This window comes from Aquarana catesbeiana, unplaced genomic scaffold, assembly GCF_042186555.1.
Source record: "Aquarana catesbeiana isolate 2022-GZ unplaced genomic scaffold, ASM4218655v1 unanchor226, whole genome shotgun sequence".
NCBI lineage: Eukaryota > Metazoa > Chordata > Amphibia > Anura > Ranidae > Aquarana > Aquarana catesbeiana.
Genome location: NW_027362653.1, coordinates 345150 through 366924, shown reverse-complemented (window position 1 = coordinate 366924; position 21775 = coordinate 345150). Strand labels below are relative to the sequence as shown.

The 21775-nt window shown below is 42.8% G+C and overlaps 2 protein-coding genes across 2 annotated transcripts in view; both read right to left on the bottom strand.

Annotated features, from left to right (window-relative positions):
• Positions 1-2809, bottom strand: part of LOC141121585 (uncharacterized) — a 46141-nt gene extending 43332 nt beyond the window's left edge. The window contains exon 1 of the mRNA XM_073611220.1: positions 2709-2809. The gene's annotated coding sequence lies outside the window, so the exon portion shown is untranslated. The remainder of the gene's footprint in view (positions 1-2708) is intronic.
• LOC141121617 (uncharacterized) overlaps positions 1-21775 on the bottom strand; it is a 185561-nt gene that overhangs the window by 136581 nt on the left and 27205 nt on the right. Inside the window, exons 5-6 of the mRNA XM_073611269.1 lie at positions 15361-15458; positions 15075-15278 (exon numbers count right to left, since the gene is read on the bottom strand). Coding sequence (XP_073467370.1) covers positions 15075-15278; positions 15361-15458 — 302 coding nt within the window. The remainder of the gene's footprint in view (positions 1-15074; positions 15279-15360; positions 15459-21775) is intronic.

Below are 21775 nucleotides of genomic sequence, written 5' to 3'. Positions count from 1 at the left end.
TTTTGTGTGGGGATAGGTGTGTGCTCCAGGCAGGAGAGGTGAACCACTCAGAAGACAGTACCCCAAGTTGGACAGATTCCCTTATCCACAGGACTGGGAGAGTTGGGACAGCTAAGTTAGTCAGAAAAAGCCAGAGAGTTGAGGCAACTAGCGAGCCCAGGGGACTGAAGGAGGAACTGTCTCTGGAAAAGTGTGAGAACCTAGGGTGGATGGAGACCCCTATTTAGAGGCCAGGAATGGGCCCGTGCAGCGAGGTGCTGTACCTAAGGCTTAGTGAGGCTGGGAGACCAAAAAGCGAATCGGTGCTGCTGACAAGAATGAGACTATTTACTCCTCAAGGAGTACTGGCCAACTTGATGAGGAAGCACCGCTCCCCCTTCAGGTCAGTAAACAAAATCACAGCTCTGCACCATCCTACAGGGTTATCCACCTCCCCCAATTTTTGACTGATCTCACACCCAATCTTACAGTGAGGGGTGGAATTATCCACCGCTCCCCCATTATTGGTTAATCCTCTACGTTATTGTCTGCTGTGAGTCTGCTGATCTGGGTCAAACACTGTACATGACGTAATTGGTGAGCATCAAAATTAATCAACCGAAAATTCAACCAAAATTGAAATACTTGAATTAGGAATTCAAATTTTAGTACAACCCGAATATGAATAATAAACTGCATGTTATAAGAGACCACTAAGGTAAGAAGCAGGGATAAGCAAATGCTTTAGTCCGAATTGACCAGATATGGCTATATTTTGTCAGTAATGTTACCATCATCCCTGCTCCTTCCCTTATATAACGGGGAGCTGTCATTTGTTAATGAGTACCATTGGAATCGATTGTGTGTGGTGAGTCTTTTTTTTCAGCAAGTTGGCGGGTGGTTGGCCCTGTGATTGATTATGGATTTACAACGAGCGATTGTTGGGGGATTTTTATTTTTTAAATAAAGGACTTGTCAAGTTTTTTTTTTTTTTTTTAAATAAATGAGTAGGGATACTATGTGAAGGGTTTTATCCGGGGGGTCCCCTTATTATTAAAGAGGGTTTCCAGACTCCAATAAGTCCCCATCCACATCCCTTCACAACCACTGGCCAGGGTTGTGGGAAAGAGGCTCTTCTCCTCATCAACATGCTGACAAGGTGCTTTTACAAGGCACTCCCCCCTATGTTATGGTTTAGGAGGAGAGCGGAGCACAACCCAACCCCCCCCCCCCTTTTCTGTCAAGCCAGGCTGCATGCTCAGATTAGGGGTCTGGTATGGATTGAATCTCACCAATTTTATTTATTTATTTATTTTTTTTTTTACCCCCTTAAAATCTATACTAGACTCAAAGGGTTTGGTGTGTAATTTCATGGGGGTAATCTACACTTTTTTTTTCATACTTGCAGTACGATGTGCTACAACAACATTTAGAAATGATAGAACTAGAAAGCGGAGTTCCGCCAAAAAAAAAAAAAAATTAAAGTCAGCAGCTACAAATACTGCAACTGCTGACTTTTAATATGAGGACATTTACCTGTCCGGGGCGCCCGCGATGTCCTCACGCGAAGCCGATCTGTCCCTCGGCCCTCGGGTGCAGGCGTCGGCATCTTAAGTAAGGGAATCAGTAAGTGAAGCCTTGCGGCTTCACAGCCTGGTTCCCTAATGCGAATGCGCGAGTCGTGCTGAACGATCTCACTGGTCCCTGTCTTCTGGGACCTGTGTGTCTCCCAGAAGACAGCGGTGGGGACGGAGGAGGGGCCGGACATGGTGTAGATCGGCGCGGAATCTGCGGCGATCTATCGCCGGAAGTGGGAGCAAATACCTGTATAAGACAGGTATCTGCTCCTCCCTGAAAGGTGCCAAATGTGACACCGGAAGGGGGGGGGGGGGGCTGGAAAAGCGGAAGTTCCATTTTTGGGTGGAACTACGCTTTAAATTGGCAGCAAATGACATTTCATTGTTGGCTTTAAAAAAAAAAAAACACAGCATACAGACCCCTCTAAAAGTCCCCCAAAAATACACAGCGGACCCTTGGAGGGGTCTGTTTGGCGCTTTTTACAAAAACAAAGAAGCTGCCAATCATGCCGTCTGCCAGCAATATTTTAAACACATTTTCCTTTGTAAATGTCAGCGCTGCTGTAGCATTTTCCTTACATTACAGAGATGCCCCATTCACAGACAGGATTATGACACCCCCCAGACATGTTATGTAAAGGAATTGGACATTCTTCATGGTTCACTTTAAACGTGTAAATAAAAAAAATCACTGCTCCCATTCGAATGGAATGTCATTCTTTAAAAATCTTTTTGCGTTGGTACATGTTCCCCAGGGCAGTGACCAACTCCCCCCATGCTATTTTTGGACACCCCCTTGCCTATTAGCCCAGAAAATTGGCATTTCATATTAGACAGGTTCAGTTTCTACTATATTCAATGCGGTTTGGGTTTGGCATCTGAACTTGACGTTCACCAAACACTGGAACCGAACCGAGGACAGTTCATCTCATCTCCAGTCAGAAATTGACACATCACCAAAATGAAGAGAAATTTTTCCGGCCCCGTAAGTGGGGAAATGTTTTGCCCCTGAAGGGGTTAATCTAGGTTTCCACACTATATATGTGTGTATCATCATCTGCTGGAGATAAAAGACGTCACAGTGACTATGGAGGAAGAGGACGGACATGACGGGGGGTTACTGGGTGTAAATAGAAAATAAGATCTTATTACCTCCTCTACTGCCACTTCCAGCAATGTCTTCTCTCTACTTCCTCCCGACTTACCTCTAATCTGGAACTTCCTATTTATACCTGACATCACTTCCTGTCTGTACCTGACATCACTTCCTGTCCGTATTCCATAGACATAGCCCCTTCTTGTCTGGGTATAAGTGGGATCACCACCTTGTGGAGCTCAGAGGAACTGCAGCCCCAAGAAATGCCTCATATATTACAAACACAGCCTTGTCATTGTTTCCAAGTGTCCTAGATGTTGCAGGACAGTCCCGGGGGGAGAGCTCGGACACAGCCACAATGCCAATGAATTGGAAGCTGTTGTGGGGAGAACGGAAAAATATGTGAATCTGCTTGGGTTCAATTCACAAGGCCGTTCAGCTAGGGTTGCCACCTCATCCCTTTAAACCCGAACACATATGAATTATACAGGTTCTGAGGCTAATTTAATGCAGAGAAGGCACCAAGTGAGTTTACTTATCACCTTAATCAGTGAGAGAACCTGTGTAATTCATATGTGCTTAGGTTTAAAGGGATGAGGTGGCAACCCTACGTTCAGCGAATGCATCCAAGAATCAAGGAATTGAGAATGTTACCGTGAACCCCATTAAAGTCATGAAATGAATTGAGAAAGATAAACAGAAATTGGGAGGAGGGGTCTCGTAAGAGAACCCTCAATATTGGACAATATTAGTCCGGTACCTCATCCTGAATAATTAATTACACAAAATAACCCTAACTACTAAGCTTGAGGGACTGTAACGGTACCAATAGGTAAAAAAGCATCAAAAATGTTTACTATACAGAACAAAATCATTGGACAAGCATGAAAAAATGTACACATGTACTACAAACAAAAAACAAAAAAGAAAGCACAAGGATATCTTCTTCTCAGATGTGATTTTCATCAACCCCACTGCAGTGGGGGATGAGAGACTCGCTGTGGCATTGATGCAAGTTGCGTTTCACGGGGAATAGCCCGCTTCTTCAGGAAAATATCACGCAGTCATACACTAAAATGAACAATATATATATCAGTTTACAGTCACATGTTATCAACCAGTATAGTGGCTCAATACTCTGTTACCACATACCTTAAAGTTTATGCAAAAACATATAAATCAGTTCAAGAGTCATATATAGTCTTTATACAGTCAGTCACTGCCTCCTTCCAAGTGGATGGGATAGTCCATACACAATATTTAGGAGAGCCAAGCTCATATATCACCGTAACGTGGAAAGATCTGAAACAATATATCATATGGGAAACCCAATGACAGGTACAGTATACTTTGTCAAAATAGTACCAAATATATATTGTGTTATGGCCAAATGATGCCATAGGTGTGGGGTCCCTCATGATTACAAACTACACCCCTACTCCCCAATTTAGAAATACAGTGCCTTGCAAAAGTATTCACCCCCTTAGGCTTTTTACCTATTTTGTTACATTACAGCCTTTAGTTCAATCTTTTTTTAATTGGAATTATATGTGATGGATCAGAACACAATAGTCTAAGCTGGGGAAGTAAAATTAGAAAAATATATACATAAAACTATTTTTCAGAAATATAAAACTGATAATTGGCATGTGCGTCTGTATTCACCCCCTTTGTTATGAAGCCCATAAAAAGCTCTGGTGCAACCAATTACCTTCAGAAGTCACATAATTAGTGAAATGATGTCCACCTGTGTGCAATCTAAGTGTCACATGATCTGTCATTACATTTACACACCTTTTTGAAAGGCCCCAGAGGCTGCAACACTTAAGCAAGAGGCACCACTAACCAAATACTGCCATGAAGACCAAGGAACTCTCCAAACAAGTAAGGGACAATGTTGTTGAGAAGTACAAGTCAGGGTTAGGTTATAAAAAAATATTCAAATCTTTCCCGATCCCTAGGAGCACCATCAAATCTATCGTAACCATATGGAAAGAACATGGCACGACAGCAAACCTACCAAAACCGCGTGGACCGGGCAAGGAGGGAATTAATCAGAGAGGCAGCACAGAGACCTAAGGTAACCCTGGAGGAGCTGCAGAGTTCCACAGCAGACACTGGAGTATCTGTACATAGGACGACAATAAGCCGTACGCTCCATAGAGTTGGGCTTTATGGCAGAGTGGCCAGAAGAAAGACATTACTTTCAGCAAAAAACAAAATGGTACGTTTTGAGTTTGCGAAAAGGCATGTGGGAGACTCCCAAAATGTATGGAGGAAGGTGCTCTGGTCTGATGAGACTAAAATTGAACTTTTTGGCCATCAAAGAAAACACTATGTCTGGCGCAAACCCAACACAACACATCACCCAAAGAACACCATCCCCACAGTGAAACATGGTGGTGGCAGCATCATGCTGTGGGGAAGTTTTTCAGCAGTTGGGACTGGGAAACTGGTCAGAGTTGAGGGGAAGATGGATGGTGCTAAATACAGGGATATTCTTGAGCAAAACCTGTACTACTCTGTGTGTGATTTGAGGCTAGGACGGAGGTTCACCTTCCAGAAGGACAATGACCCAAACACACTGCTAAAGCAACACTTGAGTGGTTTAAGGGGCAACATGTAAATGTGTTGGAATGGCCTAGTCAAAGCCCAGACCTCAATCCAACAGAAAATCTGTGGTCAGACTTAAAGATTGCTGTTCACAAGCGCAAACTATCCAACTTGAAGGAGCTGGAGCTGTTTTGCAAGGAGGAATGGGCAAAAATCAAAGGGGTAAGATGTGGCAAGTTCATAGAGACTTATCCAAAGTGACTTGGTGGCTCTACAAGGTGGCTCTACAAAGTATTGACATTAGGGGGGTGAATAGTTATGCACATTGACTTTTTCTGTTAATTTGTACTATTTGTTGTTTGCTTCACAATAAAAAAAAACATCTTCCAAGTCGTGGGCATGTTCTGTAAATTAAATGATGCAAATCCTCAAACAATCCATGCTAATTCCAAGTTGTGAGGCAACAAAACACGAAAAATGCCAAGGGGGTGAATACTTTTGCAAGGCACTGTACAAGTAAAAATCACTTAAACTGCCAGCAATTGCTGGCAAAACTAGAGGGAACACCCACCATCCTATCAAGTATAAGTAAAGTGGAAAATACAGCGCTAAATAATATATGTATATACAAAACAAGCAGCTGCTAAAATCGTGAGCTACACACAGATACAAATACAAAATAAAAAGTAGCAGCGCTATAAAAGGCAAAAAAATGAATGAACAGTCCATGAATAACACATAAATGTGAGTTCTTGTGATATAACACCTCTGGACGACAGTGCACCTCCACCACATAAAATGCGTGCTTACCAGAAGGGAAGTTTTTAGGAGCCTGCGGCTAAATACCCAGACAGGGCCTTTATCCAATAGGAAGTTGCTTATCCACAGATAGTGATGGAAAGGGGCTTGGACTAATCACCAAATAGCCTGGGAGACTCGAGCACCAACCGCCAAGGGGAGAGGTCAGGCGTTACCCAAAAATATAAAGAGAGGCTCCATAGTGTAAATTGTACCAAAAGGATTTAATGGATATAAAAATTGCACTTACAGAATAGAGGATAAAAACAATTGTAAAAGGCAGCCGGCCAGCAAGCGAACACCCGTCCACTAAGTACAGCGCGATGACGTCAGCACGTCAACCTCCCTACTTGCGTTTCGTCACAATCTGACGTTGTCTCGTTACTTACCCATCGTTCCCTGTATTCCAGACTATGGCCTGGGTCGGATGAAAAAAGACTTTGCATTACATCTTCCAGAGTCCTTTTTCATCTGACCCAGGCCATAGTCTGGAATACAGGGAACGATGGGTAAGTAACTGACGTTTGTGCCATTTTTATTGCAAGAGCCTTGATAGGATGGTGGGTGTTCCCTCTATTGTTTCCAGAAATTGCTGGCAATTTACGTGATTTTTACTTGTATTTCTAAATTGGGGAGTAGGGGTGTAGTTTGTAATCATGAGGGACCCCACACCTATGGCATCCTTTGGCCATAACACAATATATATTTGGTACTATTTCAACAAAGTATACTGTACCTGTCATTGGGTTTCCCATATGATATATTGTTTCAGATATTTCCACGTTATGGTGCTATATGAGCTTGGCTCTCCTAAATATTGTGTGTGGACTATCCCATCAACTTGGAAGGCGGCAGTGGCTGACTGTATGAAAACTATATATGTCTCTCTTGAATTGATTTATATGTTTTTGCATAAACTTTAAAGGTATGTGGTAACAGAGTATTGAGCCATTATACTGGTTGATAACATGTGACTGTAAACTGATATATATATTGTTCATTTTAGTGTATGACTGCGTGATATTTTCCTGAAGAAGCGGGCTATGCCCCGTGAAACGAACACAAACTGTGTCGAAACCACGGCGAGTCTCTCATTCCCCACTGCAGTGGGGTTGATGAGAATCAAATCTAAGAAGAACGTATCCTTGTGCTTTCTTTTATGTTTTGTTTGTAGTACATGTGTACATTTTTTCATGCTTGTCCAATGATTTATTCTGTATAATAAACATTTTTGATACTTTTTTTTACCTATTGGTACTGTTACAGTCCTTAAATCTGAAAATGAATTGTCTCCATTATCAAGGGCAATAGCCAAGAGGTTGTCAAGCAAAGGGCATGGGTAGCTGGACACTGCCCTGGGGAACATGTACCATTGTAAAAAAAAAAAATACACACTACAGAAAAAGTAACATTTTGGGGAGAAAAAAATCAATCAGGGTTTGTTAAAGGAAGGTCTGCTGTATCTAACATCCGTAAAGTTTTATCTGCCTTGGAATATGCTAAAATTCATCTTAGGGAGGACATAGCAGTTATATCCTTAGACGCAGAGAAAGCTTTTGACAATATTGCCTTTAAATGGCTGTTTCAAGTTATGGCTGTTATGGGCTTGCCTGGTAATAGTTTAGATTTTGTTCAAAAGATGTATTACTCCCCTTCAGCTAGAATTTATATTATGACTCATTTATCGCAACCGATTCAATTGGTGAAGGGAACTCCACCAATTTTATTTAATATTGCTATTGAATCTTTATCGAGATAACTTTATTTTCGGTCATCCTTAAAGGGAACAAAGTTAGGAAAAATAGGGATCAAAACTGCACTATATGCAGATGAAGTTTCCTTTTTTTTAATTACAGCCGGAACATGATATCCCAGAGATTAGAAAAATAATTATGCAATTATAGTGAAATTTCAGGGTGGCCTATGAACTTTTAACAAAAGTGAGATACTACCAATTACAACTATATGCCATAAAAAATGGGATCAACATACTCCATTTGTGGTAATGAAAGAATATTTCACAGATCAAGGAATAAAAATGCCATTAATATGCTTTCAAGTATCCACCATTGCTAGATAAGGTAATTAAATAGGAGTGTCAATAAATGCATGCCCGCAGCGGCTAGCTAACCTGGGGCTAGGATCTTGACTAGTGTAGGAGGGAATGAGGGGGGACTTATGCTGAGCATATAAGACTGGCTGCAATAACCTTTTCACAGCCGCACTGCCTCTGGCCACCACTAGAGGGAGACTCCACTCCAATCCGACTGGCTGACCACACACACACAGATACAAATATTACATACAATCTGTACTGTAAGGGTTGGACAGCAGGCTAGCAATTAGCACACACATGTAGGATTCCTCCAGCTATCCTATGAGCTAGAACTCTGGTGTTAATCACTCTTCCCACTATCCGCACAACAAACAGTAGCTTGCCAAATGTCAGGAACCATGAAACAGACGGAGGCAGAAAACGCAGTAAAAATCACACCTTTTAATAATATGGTAAAAATGGTACAACTGGTAAACATAGTAAAAACATAGCCAGGATTCGGTAGCCAAATCGGGTAGTCAGAACAAGCCAGGAAATCAGGAAGCCAGAGATCAGCATAGTCAGAGGCAGCAGACAGGATCAGGAACCAGAAGGGACGTCAGCCAGGCAAGTCTTCAACAGGAACACAGCAGAGAGTCTCTAGATATGTTGACCAAGGCAAAGGCAATTGATGAAATAAACCAGGCAGTTTAAATACTATGAAGGGGCAGGCTGTGGGCTTGACTGACGAGCAGGAGATGATCAACAGGTGAGCCACTGTGGAACGAAAAGTACTGGCAATTAACTGACAGCTGAGCAACCTGAGCACAATAGAAGGTCTGAGAGTCCAGCCCTGACACCACCACCTAGCAGTTTGTCTGCTGACTGATCTGCTAAGCAACCACACACACAGATATGCTAGTTTACAATCTGCATGCAGAAATAAAACCTTACCAAGGTTTATCCTGTGACAGGTGCATGTCAGAACATCCGCGATCCACCAGAGGGACTGGCTCTGTGTGAATCACACCAACCATATCTCAGGGTTCTCAATTTATTTGAATATGGATGTGGGCTGGACATTAGCCCTTGGCCAATCAACCCTGGGGGATGTTTCTTTCCCAGCCCACAGGACATTCTATGTTCTGAAGTGACCAGGATCAAATGCGCCCTGGACAGTTCTGATAGCTGGGTCAAGGATAAGATATCTGACAGCAGCGCATCAGTCCAATCACGACAATACTAATCACTGCCTGGCTGTCGCATCCAGGCTCCATATATCCATTTTGTGTGTTTCTCCGGGATTCTACATACGCTAACAAAATAGTTTTACATCTATACGTAACCCGACACGTGTACCATCAGAAGGAATTATTTTCATCTTCCTGCACCTAATATTTTAGCTTTTATGAGAGATAAAATATATTCATTTGATCCTCTGACATTAATCAAAGCTGGCAGACCGTTCGGGGCCTTCTCACTGTCCCCCTGCTGGTTCTTGTGGAGGAAATGACTAGGACTCTTCTTTGAGGTTCAGGAAGGTGACAGCTCTATCCAAGGATAGGATATTTTTTTTGGCATCTAGAGGTCACTCCTGGACTAGAGGCTTGTACTGTCCTTTTCAAATGCTAATTGAAGAACATATGTCTATGACTAATTATCGATTAAGGGAATATTATATCTTTATTACCACACAAACTACATCTACAATTAGATACTTCTTTAGGTCACGTCAGATCTCAGCTATTGGCAAAACCTATGTTACAAGGAGCTTCCCTCATTTCTGCAAAAACGAAAAAATCATCAGCTACAAAAAACTTTAGCTGCTGACTTCTAATAAACAGACATTCACCTGCCTCACCGGTCTTCGTGTCCCAGGCACGGACATGTTGACTATAGGCAGCAGGTTGTGACATCTTGCATCTTCACAGTCGGCAGCCAAGGAAAACTTTCGGTGGATCTGCCATGGTGATCAGACCGGAAGTGGGAGTGGGTTCCTGTCAAAATCAGTCTGTCAGGGCATGCACACCTCTGCTGTGTCAATGACTCTGCTTGCTGAGCCACCTGGAATGCTGGACAGTTCCCTGGACAATTCCTTGAATGATCCTGCCTTGAACGAAACCCTTTGCTCATCCCATAAATTTCCTGATGTAAGCCATGTCTCTGCACTTCCTGTTTGCCAGATTATTGTGCTCTCTCTGGCCAAGATCTTGCTTTTGTCTCCCCTGCTGCGGTCCGTATCTTTGCTACCGTTCATTACCGACCTCTCTCTTGTTCCTCGACTACGTTTCTGCTTAATCTCCACCTGCGATTATTCATTACCGATCTTTGGCTTGCTCCGTGACTACACTTCTGCTTGATCGTTACCTGCTATATCTGCTACTGAACTCCGGCCTGCTCACCTGCTGGTGGTACGAGCCTATGGACTGCGACCTGGTACTAAGATGCAGCAAAGCCCATCTCCACCATCAGGAGCTCTGGTGAATACCAGTTAGTACTTAGACCCCGCACCTCAGGTGAGCCTATGTCATCAGCCAGGGTGACCTACGTGTATATCTGTCTTGCTTGTCAGTGAGTGCTGCTCCACTACTAAAGCTACTGGCCTTCGAGCCTGACTCCAGCCAGTCACACTAATACAGTGATCAGTGATACAACTGTTCAGGAGGGCAATCGGGGGGTTAACTGTGTGCCTAACAAGTGTATGCAACAGTATGAATGCTACTTTTACTTACAGATCTGGCTGGAGTCCCTCCTTGCTTTCAGTTCTGAATGGCAACTGAAAGCAGGGGGAAATCCAGACCGAATCTGTGTGTTGTGCTTACAAACACACAGATCTCTGTGCTGTGATTGGCCACATCCGATCAGCAGGTATACAGCCAAATTATTGGCTGTAACCTGCTGACAAACTAGTGCTGTGTCCAATCACAGCACAGATTAGGAGGGGTGCACACATGAGCAACTGTAATGTAGGAAGTTCACCACAACGTACGGGTACATCACGGTGCCCGAGGGAGCATATGTACTGCATATGTACTGCTGGCAGTTGGCAATGGGATAATATCATGAAAAGAGCATACATCCCACTTATAACAAATGTCTCATCACCGTATCCAAAAATATATATAAAAAGTTTTTTTATGTATCTATGTATTATGTTTCTATTTATGTTAAACGGAATGGCTAGGTATCATATTGCAGCAGCAATTAAGATTTAAGTTGCAGATATTTTGTGAGAAAAAGAACTGATTTTAAAGATTCTATTCCCATTGACTTCAGTGGGCTTTGGATTAGCATTCAGAGATTAGGAGCAGTTCAGCGAACCTCCCGTAAACTGAACTCCACTCATCCCTACACCCCACTGTGATATCTCTGATGTAAAACAAGGTCTGCTTTCCATGCATAACATTTTCCACACTCAGGACAGGAAAATGGTTTCTCCCCAGTGTGAGATCTCTGATGTCTAACAAGGACTGATTTATCGGAAAAACATTTCCCACACTCAGGGCAGGGATACGGCTTCTCTCCTGTGTGAGATCTCTGGTGCCTAACAAGGTATGATTTCCATGTAAAACATTTTCCGCACTCAGAGCAAAAATATGGCTTCTCCCCCGTGTGCAATTTCTGATGTATAACAAAACTTGTTTTCTTTGAAAAACATTTTCCGCATTCGGGACAGGAATACAGCTTCTCCTCCGTGTGCAATCTCTGATGTATAAGAAGGTCTGATTTCTTTGTATAACCTTTCCCACACTCAGGGCAGTAATACGGCTTCTCTCCCGTGTGAGATCTTTTGTGTCTGACCAGGATTGATTTCTGTGAAAAACTTTTCCCGCACTCAGGGCAGGAATATGGCTTATTCCCAGTGTGAGATCTCTGATGTACAGTAAGACTTGATTTCTGTATAAAACATTTTCCACATTCTTGGCAGGAATGTGGCTTCTCACCCGTGTGAGATCTCTGATGTACAGTAATACTTAATTCAGAGCTAAAACTTTCCCCACATTCAGGCCAGGAAAATTTCTCCTCCCTCTGAATTCTGGCACCATCCCTCATGGTACGAGGTTGCTCAGAGTCAGAGGAATTTGATGGTCTATCCACACTGTGGAGTCCTTCATCAATAGCTGAGCTCATTGTCATTTCTACTGCACAATCTCTTGTGATGTCCTCATCTTCCATTTTACAACCTGGAGATAAAGTGAGACGATCCTTTGGGGGTTCATCGATGATGTGTCCTGGAAAGATATAAAAACATGATCGTTTTATATGAGAGGGTTTGTTCACTTAAATCGAGATTCCATCAGGGTCAGGTAGACTTGAGTGAGCAGATGTTCTCTGTGGTTGATTGGGAGCCAGTGTTCCAACAACTAGTAATGTATCCCGACCCAGCCAAGTATTGCCCACTGCCCAAAATAAAGTTGTGGGGTCCTCCCAAAATTTATACCAAACCCTTAAAATTTGTTATGGACTTTAGGAGGGAACTCCATGCAAAAACCAAGAAAAAAAGTGCATGGTTCCCCTAAAATCTATAACAGACCCTTTTTTGAGCATGTAGCCTAGCAGGCCAGGAAAGGATGACCCCTTCTGGAGCATACCAGACCACATGCCCTCAACATGGGGGGGGGGGTACCCTGGAAAAGGACCTTTGATGAGGACAAGGGCCTCTTCCCCACAAGCTTGACCTGATAGGTGTTGGGGTCTGTGGGTGAGGGATTTATCAGAATCTTGAAACCACCTTTAAAATAAGGGGACCCCAGATAATCATCCCCATACATGAATGAGTAAAGGGTACATAATACTCCTATTCATTCACAAAAAATAGAAAGTAAATAAACACAAACACACACACACTTTGATCATTCCTTTAATAAAATACATACCACAATGAAAATCCCATCATCAATCATGTCGTTCAGCAATGCAGATACAAGCCATTTATAGTGAACACCAACACGATCCTCGTCCGATGACTGCTCACAATGAATGACAGCTCCCTAGCTGAATATTACCAAATGGGCGGGGCATCATGTTGACATAACTGGCCAATTATTGACATGATCATTTTAGGTCAATGATGTCATCCAAGATCCCCTGTGACATAACTGACCAATTATAGTCATGTCTATATTTGGTCATTGACGTCACCTGAGAGAGAGCCCCCTCTTTGTTTCCACTCAGCTGTGGACCCCAAGAGCTGTCATTTGCAGAAAGTGAGTGACATGATCGGATGTGTTTTTTCTTTCATTCATTATGATTGACGTGGATCTGTATCGCTGGCCGACAGAGTTGATTCATTTTAAAAGGGGGCTTCCGATTCCAGCAAGCCCGCCACCTGCACACCCCCATAGCCAACGAGCCAGGGTTGTGAGGAAGAGGTCCATGTCCTTATCAACACGGGGACAAGGTGCGACTCCCTCCCGGCAATGTACACCCTTCAAGTTAAGGGCATGTAGCCTTGTATGGGACAGGAAGATGGAGCATGCTCAACTCCCCCCCTTCTGGATTAGCCAGGCTGCATACCTAGGTAAGGGTCTGATATGAATGTTGGGAGGACCCCATGTTTTTTTTTTTCTTGAATTTTGCATAGGGTTCTCCCTTGAAATCCAAATCAGACTCGATAGTTTAGTAGACATTGGAGGAACCCTACACCAGATTAGTTTTGGATTCCCCTTAAAATCCATACCAAACCCTAAGGGCCCTAAATAATAGTGTCCCTATTCCAGCAAGGATGTTAAAAAATAATTCCAGGCATGGTATATACACATAGTTACACTGGATACCATACCTGGAATCCTTATTTAATAGCATTTTATATTAACATTTAGGTATAAATCTGCTAAAAAAAAGAAGAGGGACCAACCTCCGAAAGGCACAATCTGTGTTACCATATCTGAGATACTGTGCCTAAAAATGCTGGCTGACCCCAAAATCTACATAAATCATGACTGAGTCCATAAATTGTGTCTGCAGCCGAGAGAAGGGGGTATAGCTAACAGAAAAGAAGATCTAGTGTGCAGAACGGGTATCAGTGACTGTTATCAACCTATTATTGGCTGATATCACTTATCTCCCGCCCTACTCTGGAGCAATCATTGTGCAGTAAGGGCTTGTTCACACTTGACTAAATTTCTAATGGTTAACAAATGCACCTATAGCGTTAGTATGGGTGTTAGGCTGGTGTTAATGAGCTTTAGTATGGCCGCTAGATGGCGTTTTACAAGCGTTAATGACAAGTTAAAAATTCTGCCCAAACGCCCTATGAGTGGTTCTAAAGCATTTCATGCATGTTAAAAACGTTCCACAAACACCTATTTTTAAAAGGGCTTTTTCATGCTCCTGTATCATGATTTATGCACCTACCCTCACATGTCTTATGACTATGCCCGCAAAACACTCTATGCTCTCCTCTATCATTACCGGGCCTTGTGGAGCATTATATTCCTCCTGCATGATTTTCTTTTTTAAACTAATTTTAACACTCTGGAACCACACTGCAACCACCTGCCATAGCGTTTGTAGAGCTTTACTATAGACTTGAATGGGAGACATTGAAAGGCTTCAGACTCGACATGAGGCTTTTTTTTTCTGAATCAAAGAACCGCGACGCTAACACTTCATGTTTTGATAATGTGCTGTCCATTGTATCATTTACATAGGCATTGAGGGGCGTTTTAAACGCCTGCTTTTAATGCCGGTGTGAACTTAGCCTTACAGAGCAGAGATAACAGAAGAATATATTGTGTCTCACCTGTTCTGATCTCTGTAAGAGTATCCACCTCTTTGAAAGTCCTCATCATTCCAGCCTCCTCCATATATTGCTGATCATCCCTCACATATGTCTCTTCTACTTCACCCTCAACTTTCATGTCCATCAGATCTTCACCCTAAACCAACAGAATGACAGAAAATATCATCTGTAAAATAGAAATATTTATGATGTGAGATCCCATAGAAAATATCATATTGTAGAGTCCACACATCGTCTCCACATGTCAGAGTGTTCAATCACTTTATGTTCCAGACCCTCAACGCCACCCACCTGATGATGGTGAGGGATGGTGTGACCTTCCTGTGTGGAATCCCGGGAATAGAGATGACGGGGACATCTCTCTGGTGAGTTTCTCTTATTAGGTGGCTCCATTATATCTTTGTGTCCTGAAAACTTCTCCATCACTCCATACTCCTCATCCTCCTCTTTAAACTCTTCTTTAATAACAATATTATCATGCCTGAGGTTTCCACTCTAAAAGATATAATAATTATTATACATTGTAACAAACATGCTGTGTATAAATCAGAACTCCCACTGATTGTCAATCATCTACCTGATGATGGTGAGGGATGGGGTGACCTTCCTGTGTGGAATCCCGGGAATACAGAGGACGGGGACATCTCTCTGGTGGGTTCCCATTATTGGATCCATCTGTAGGAAACACACACTGACTGAATACATTGTTTCTATGTGTTTATCAGATGATGGGGGATCTAGGTGGACCCTTCGTACTGCTCTCTCCTTTACAATAAAGTCTCCTCTTACCCGGTGATGTGAGGGGTGGCTGATTGTCCATCATGACGTCCTTGTAGAGATCCTTGTGTCCTTCTAAATACTCCCACTCCTCCATGGAGAAATAGACAGTGACATCCTGACACCTTATAGGAACCTGACACACACAATGATACAGTCACCATCCAGACACATCCCTTGTCTGTTACTGGATAATGTCCCAGAATTCCCAGCACCGCTCACCTCTCCTGTCAGCAGCTCCATCATCTTCTTCGTGACTTCTAGAATTTTCTGCATGTTGTGTCTCTCAGGTTTTAGGGAGTCACATGGAGGCACTGTGATGGTCATATGATCACCTGACTTCAGAAGAGGAAATCTCTGTATTGGAAAACCAATAGGAATGTTATGTTAAAATCCCAGAATCCTTCTCACCTCTCCAGTCAGGTCTGTGTTTTATTAATCGAGATAAGAATAATGTCATGTGACTTCACACAATCCTCCTCACCTCTATGGTCAGGTTTGTGTTTTAATAATAGAGATAAGAGTGATGTCATATGACTTCCCAAAATTCCTCCCAGAATCCTCTTTACCTCTCCAGTCAGCAGGTAGATGATCTCCAGGGTGAGGTTTAGTATCCTCTCAGTCATGTGACTCAGGTCCTCCTTCATCTTCATTGATGTGGTCATGTGATCTTTGTAGGCTTCTCTGTAGATGAAGAATGATTTGCACTGTATTGGTTGTACAATGTTAGGATGGAGACGTAAGGGGTTAATAGTCGGGCTGCCCTCAGTGGGAATTGGCGCATGTGTACAAAGCTGCTTCCCTCTAGTGTCTGTAATTTTAAATAGCTGTTGCTTGGTAAATATCACACAGACAATTGGTTATAGACAGGTACTTTCTGTCCCTGCTAGTGGGATCAGAAACCCCAGAGTACAGGACCACATGACCTTCCATGCAAGAGCTGCTGCTGTATTTCACACAGACCAAAAGCAGAAACTATTAGGTAAGTGTTCCTGTGTTCTAATAATTAACTATTGCAGCTTATGTGTGAATCTGAAGTCTGGTGACAGATGTGTCTGTTTTATTGTTATTATCTCACAGGCAAAGTGCCAGATAGCTAGGTTTGTGCTGCTGTATGTGTGTGTAGTGGTCACTCTACGGTATAATATTGGGTAAACTTTTTTCAAAATAGAGTTTATATGAAGCATTTGTTAACTTAGTTCACTTCTATTCCTTCTGGTCTGACATTTTCTAACTAGCTTTAGCTCAGGGCTCAGAAAACAGTATAAGATTGAGCCAAGTTAGGCACCTGATGACCCATAGGCAGCTGGAGGTCCAGTGGCATGGGAGATCGGAAACAGTTAGGGATTGACAAGCAGAGTAGAAAGGCTGACAATGAGATCCAGTGTCACACCACACACCACTCCTGAACCATGCACCCTAAGCATAATTAACTCCTGAACCCTGTACACAATGCACTCCTAAACCCTGACACTTCTGGTTTTGTTTACAAAATGTATCTTTAGCCCCCTCTCCCACAGCCCCCCTTAACCACCAGCCAGGGTTGTGGGGAAGAGGCCTTTGTCTTCAGCAATATAGGCACAAAATGCTTCGGCTTCCTCTATGTTGTGGCTTGTTATGGTTTAGTAGGAGAGGAGGCCTCACTATTATCCTCCCCCCCACCCTTAATCTTGTCTGACCAAGCTTCATGCTCGGATTAAAGGTCAGATATGGATGTTTAAGGAAATAATCACCCATTTTTTGCTCAAATCTATACTAGACTAAAAAGTGTTGGTTTATGAAAACTGGAGAGTGCAAAATCTGGTGCAGCTCTGTACAGAAACCAATCGGCTTCCAGGTTTTATTACCAAAGCTTAATTGAACAAGCTGAACTGAGAAGCTACCATGCACAGCTGATTTTGCACTCTCCAGTTTTAGTAAACGAACCCCAAAGGATCTAGTATGTATTAGAGGAGGGAATCTACGCTATTCGTTTATTACTCATTCTTGCCATACGATGTGCTACAGCAACATTTACAAAGGAAAAAATTGCCAGCAAATGACATTTACTTGCTGGCTTCCTAAAAGAAACAGGACACAGACCCCCTACAAAGGTTCCCCAAAACTACCTAGCAAACCCTTGGAGGAGAAGCTGGCAATGAAATGCCATTTTCCGACAATGTTAAACAATTTCTTTGCTTTGTAAATGTCAGCGCTGCTGCAGCACTTTCTGTACATCACAGAGATGCCCCTTCACAGGCAGGATTAGGACACCCCCCCGGCATGTTATGTAAAGGAAAAGGAATATACAGCTGCACACCACCATCGATCCAACGTATTTATTAATACATAAATGTCATAATGACTGCCACCAAGGCAAGGACACAGGAGAGGTGACGCGTTTCACACTTAACTAGTACTTCTTCAAAACCAGAAGTTTTGAGGAAGCACTAGTTAAGTGTGAAACGCGTCACCTCTCCTGTGTCCTTGCCTTGGTGGCAGTCATTATGACATTTATGTATTAATAAATCTATGTGGGATCGATGGTGGTGTGCAGCCGTATCTTCCTGTTCTCTTACCTCGGTGGCGAGCCGTGGCTTGCACTCAGCCCATTTTGATCCACTTGATTGTTATCACCTGGAGCAGCGTTGCCTTTCTCTGAATCTCCACGTTATGTAAAGGAAATGGACATTTTTAAAGATTCACTTCAAGCAATTAAATAATCACTGCTCTTGGCCAAACGGAATTTTTAAAAATAGTTACTTCATTGGTACATTATTTTTTAGCACCCCTTTGCCTATTATCCCAGAAAACTGGCATTTTTAATTTGACAGAGTCAGGTCCCACTGATTTCAATAGAGTTTGGGTTTGGCATCCGAACTTCTTTGAAGTTCAACGAACAACACTTCAGCCAAACCCAGGAATGTTCATCTCATCTCCAGAGAGAAGGTGACACATCTCCAAAATGAAGAGAAGGTTCCGACCCCGTAAGTGGGGAAATGTTCTGCCCCTGAAGGGGTTAATCTAGGTTTCCACACTATATATATGTGTGTATCATCATCTGCTGGAGATAAAAGACATCACAGTGACTATGGAGGAAGAGGACGGACATGACGGGGGTTACTGGGTGTAAATAGAAAATAAGATCCTATTACCTCCTCTACTGCCACTTCCATCAACGTCTTCTCTCTACTTCCTCCCGACTCACCTCTCACCCAGAACTTCCTATTTATACCTGACATCACTTCCTGTCTGTATTGCATAGAAACTTCCTGTCTCGGTATAAGTAAGATCACCACCTTGTGGAGCTCAGAGGAACTGCAGTCCCGAGAATGTTGGGAGCAGTGATCTCCTTTCTGACAGTTAAGCCTCGTACACACAATCAGATTTTCTGACGGGAAATAAGTGATGACAGGCTGTTGGCGGAAAATCCGACCGTGTGTATGCTCCATCAGACAATTATTGGCCAAATTTCCGTGGACAAGTTTATAAATTTTCCGTGGACAAAACGTCTGCTGTCTGATTTTCCGAGCGTGTGTACACAAGTCCGTCGGACAAAAGTCCAAAGTACAAACACGCATGCTCGGAAGCGAGGACGAGCCAGAAGCGGTCTGTCTTGTAAACTAGCGTTTGGAATGGAGAATTAACATTCGTGACGTGGCAAATTATGAAATCTCCAAATGCAGCGCACATTCTCTTCTTCATTAACCACTTACGGACCGCCCGCCGTCATTATACAGAGGCTGTTTGAAGGAGTATATCGTTGTTATGGCAGCAGCTAACCCCAGTATTCCCGTCTTCAGCGGGCAGTCCGCTACAAGATAAAAGTGGTCTCTGTGGCAGATTCGCCATGAGATCACTTTTATCAGTGGCGGGAGAGGGCCCCCCCTCCTGCCGCAATCCGGTGCCCTCCGCCGTTTACCGGAGCCATCGGCAGCCGCGGAGGCAATCGCGTCCTGTTAGTAGCTGGGCATGGAGACGAGTGAGGGAAAGATGGCCCCATTATCTCCATACAATTGCTGGGCGGAAGCGACGTCAAAACTGAATTTTTAAAAATAGTTTGTTACCATTCCACGAGCGGGCGCAATTTTGAAGCGTGACATGTTGGGTATCAATTTACTCGGCGTAACATTATTTTTCACAATATAAAAAAAAATTGGGATAACTTTACTGTTGTCTTATTTTTTTATTCAAAAAAGTGTATTTTTTTCAAAAAAAGTGCGCTTGTAAGACCGCTGCGCAAATACGGTGTGACAGAAAGTATTGCAATGACCGCCATTTTATTCTCTAGGGTGAAAAAATGTATAATGTTTGGGGTTTTCTAGCAAAAAAAAACCCTGTTTTTAACTTGTAAACAACAAATCTCAGAAAGAGGCTCGGTCCTTTAGTGGTTAATGGGATAATAATGAAGCTGCTTTGCTGGTGATACTGATGGAGTTATTGCAAACAAATTTTCAAAGGCTTTTTTTTCTAGTGATATCAAGAATAATATTATTATGCTTTTATTTTTTTAATTTGGGCAACTTACCACAACACCATTATCCCGTAGTTTTTAAGATCAAAGATACAACTATGTTGGTGTCCCTTGTCAAATTTACATTGTATTTTTAAAATATAACTGCCTACTCCCAAACTGTCATTTGATGTAAAACACATAGCCAAGTATTATTCTACACAATTTTTTTTATTGTGCATTAAAAAAAGAAAACAAATAAAATTAGACACGCTATCTGCCAATAGAACTTAACCAAAAAGTGCATTTTATGCATCCAAAAATATAGAAAATATACCAAATCAAATCAAAATGAAAAATCGAACTGAAAAGCACTAAATGAAAAGCGCAAAAAGAAATGCATGAATCATTACTCACTAACACGAAATTAGCAGAAGGAGCCCAAAGGGTGATGCTAAAGAGCTGAAAAACAACGTAGTACATAACTACGTTTGTATTTGTTGGCCAACAATTGCCTGGCCGTGTATATGCAAGACAAGTTTGGGCCAACGCCCTTTAGTCAAAATTCCACGGTTTTGTTGGCCAACAATCCGATCGTGTGTACGAGGCTTAAAAGTATAACTCTCCGGCATTAGCAGAAAGGCAGTGGGAGTGTGTGATCAGGTAAGTACAACTAATGCTGGAATCAGGTTACACTTTGTGCTCACTGACACCAACAATGGGGCTTATTTTTTTGTCACTGACACCAACAATGGGTCTTATACAGGGCTTTTTTTCAGCGAGAGCATGGGGGAATGCAGCACTGAATATATGTATTGGTAAAGGGTGCATGAGGAGCGGTTGATGCTGGCTGCTGGGGTATCTTTTGTTGAGCGAGGGATCTATTGTTGCTGGGAGGAATAAACTGTTGAGGAAGGAGTCTATTGGAACCAAGTGATGGTTGTTAAGAGGTGGGTAGGGGGCAAAGACAAGGGTTGACTTGGAAGGAGGGAGTCCTTGCACTTATTTTCTGAGGAAAAAAAATCCCTGGTCTTACATTATCTCACTGACACCAATGATGGGGCTTATTATATCCCACTGACATCAACAATGGGAGGTATTTAGCCCCACCTCTAGCTTCCCTCAGCACCTCAGTGTTTTGTCTGTCTGCCATGTACCAGCTTATTGATGCTCTTCTCCTGACCTTAATCCTAACCCTGGCCTTGAGCCTTCTCCTAACCTTGCTCCTTACCAGTGTTGCCAAACTCCCACAACATTTTTTACTGACAATACATGTAAAATTTAGTGGCAGAGCACATTTTTTTTACTGACAACCTGAAAAAAACGACAGAACTCATATTAAACACTGACATTCAACCACTTTTGGACCGCCGCATGCTGATATACTTCCTAACTTTGAAGATGAATATCGTTGTTATGGCAGCAGCTAGCCAACGTCGCTTCTGCCCAAAAAAGGGCTATTTTTATTTTTTTATGTAGCACCCTCTACCTGAAGGTAGGTGCTAGACTAGTATTTTCTATAGCTCAGGGTCCAAGTGCAGGTAAATTTAGCCAGGCCTGTGCTTTAGGTTGGGCCTGGTTGTTTTGATTTGGGACTGGGAGTGTTTGGTGTAGTGGGAGGTGTGGCCACCTGTGCTCTGACTCAGAAGTGCCTCCCCTGCTTTCAGACAGATTGTTCTGGAAGAGAGGTTGGACCTGAGGTTTGAGTGGCAGTCAGCCCATGTGAGGAGCTCTGACCAATTACCCTTGGGTATTGGCAGGGGGCAGGCCTCCCATATAAGCT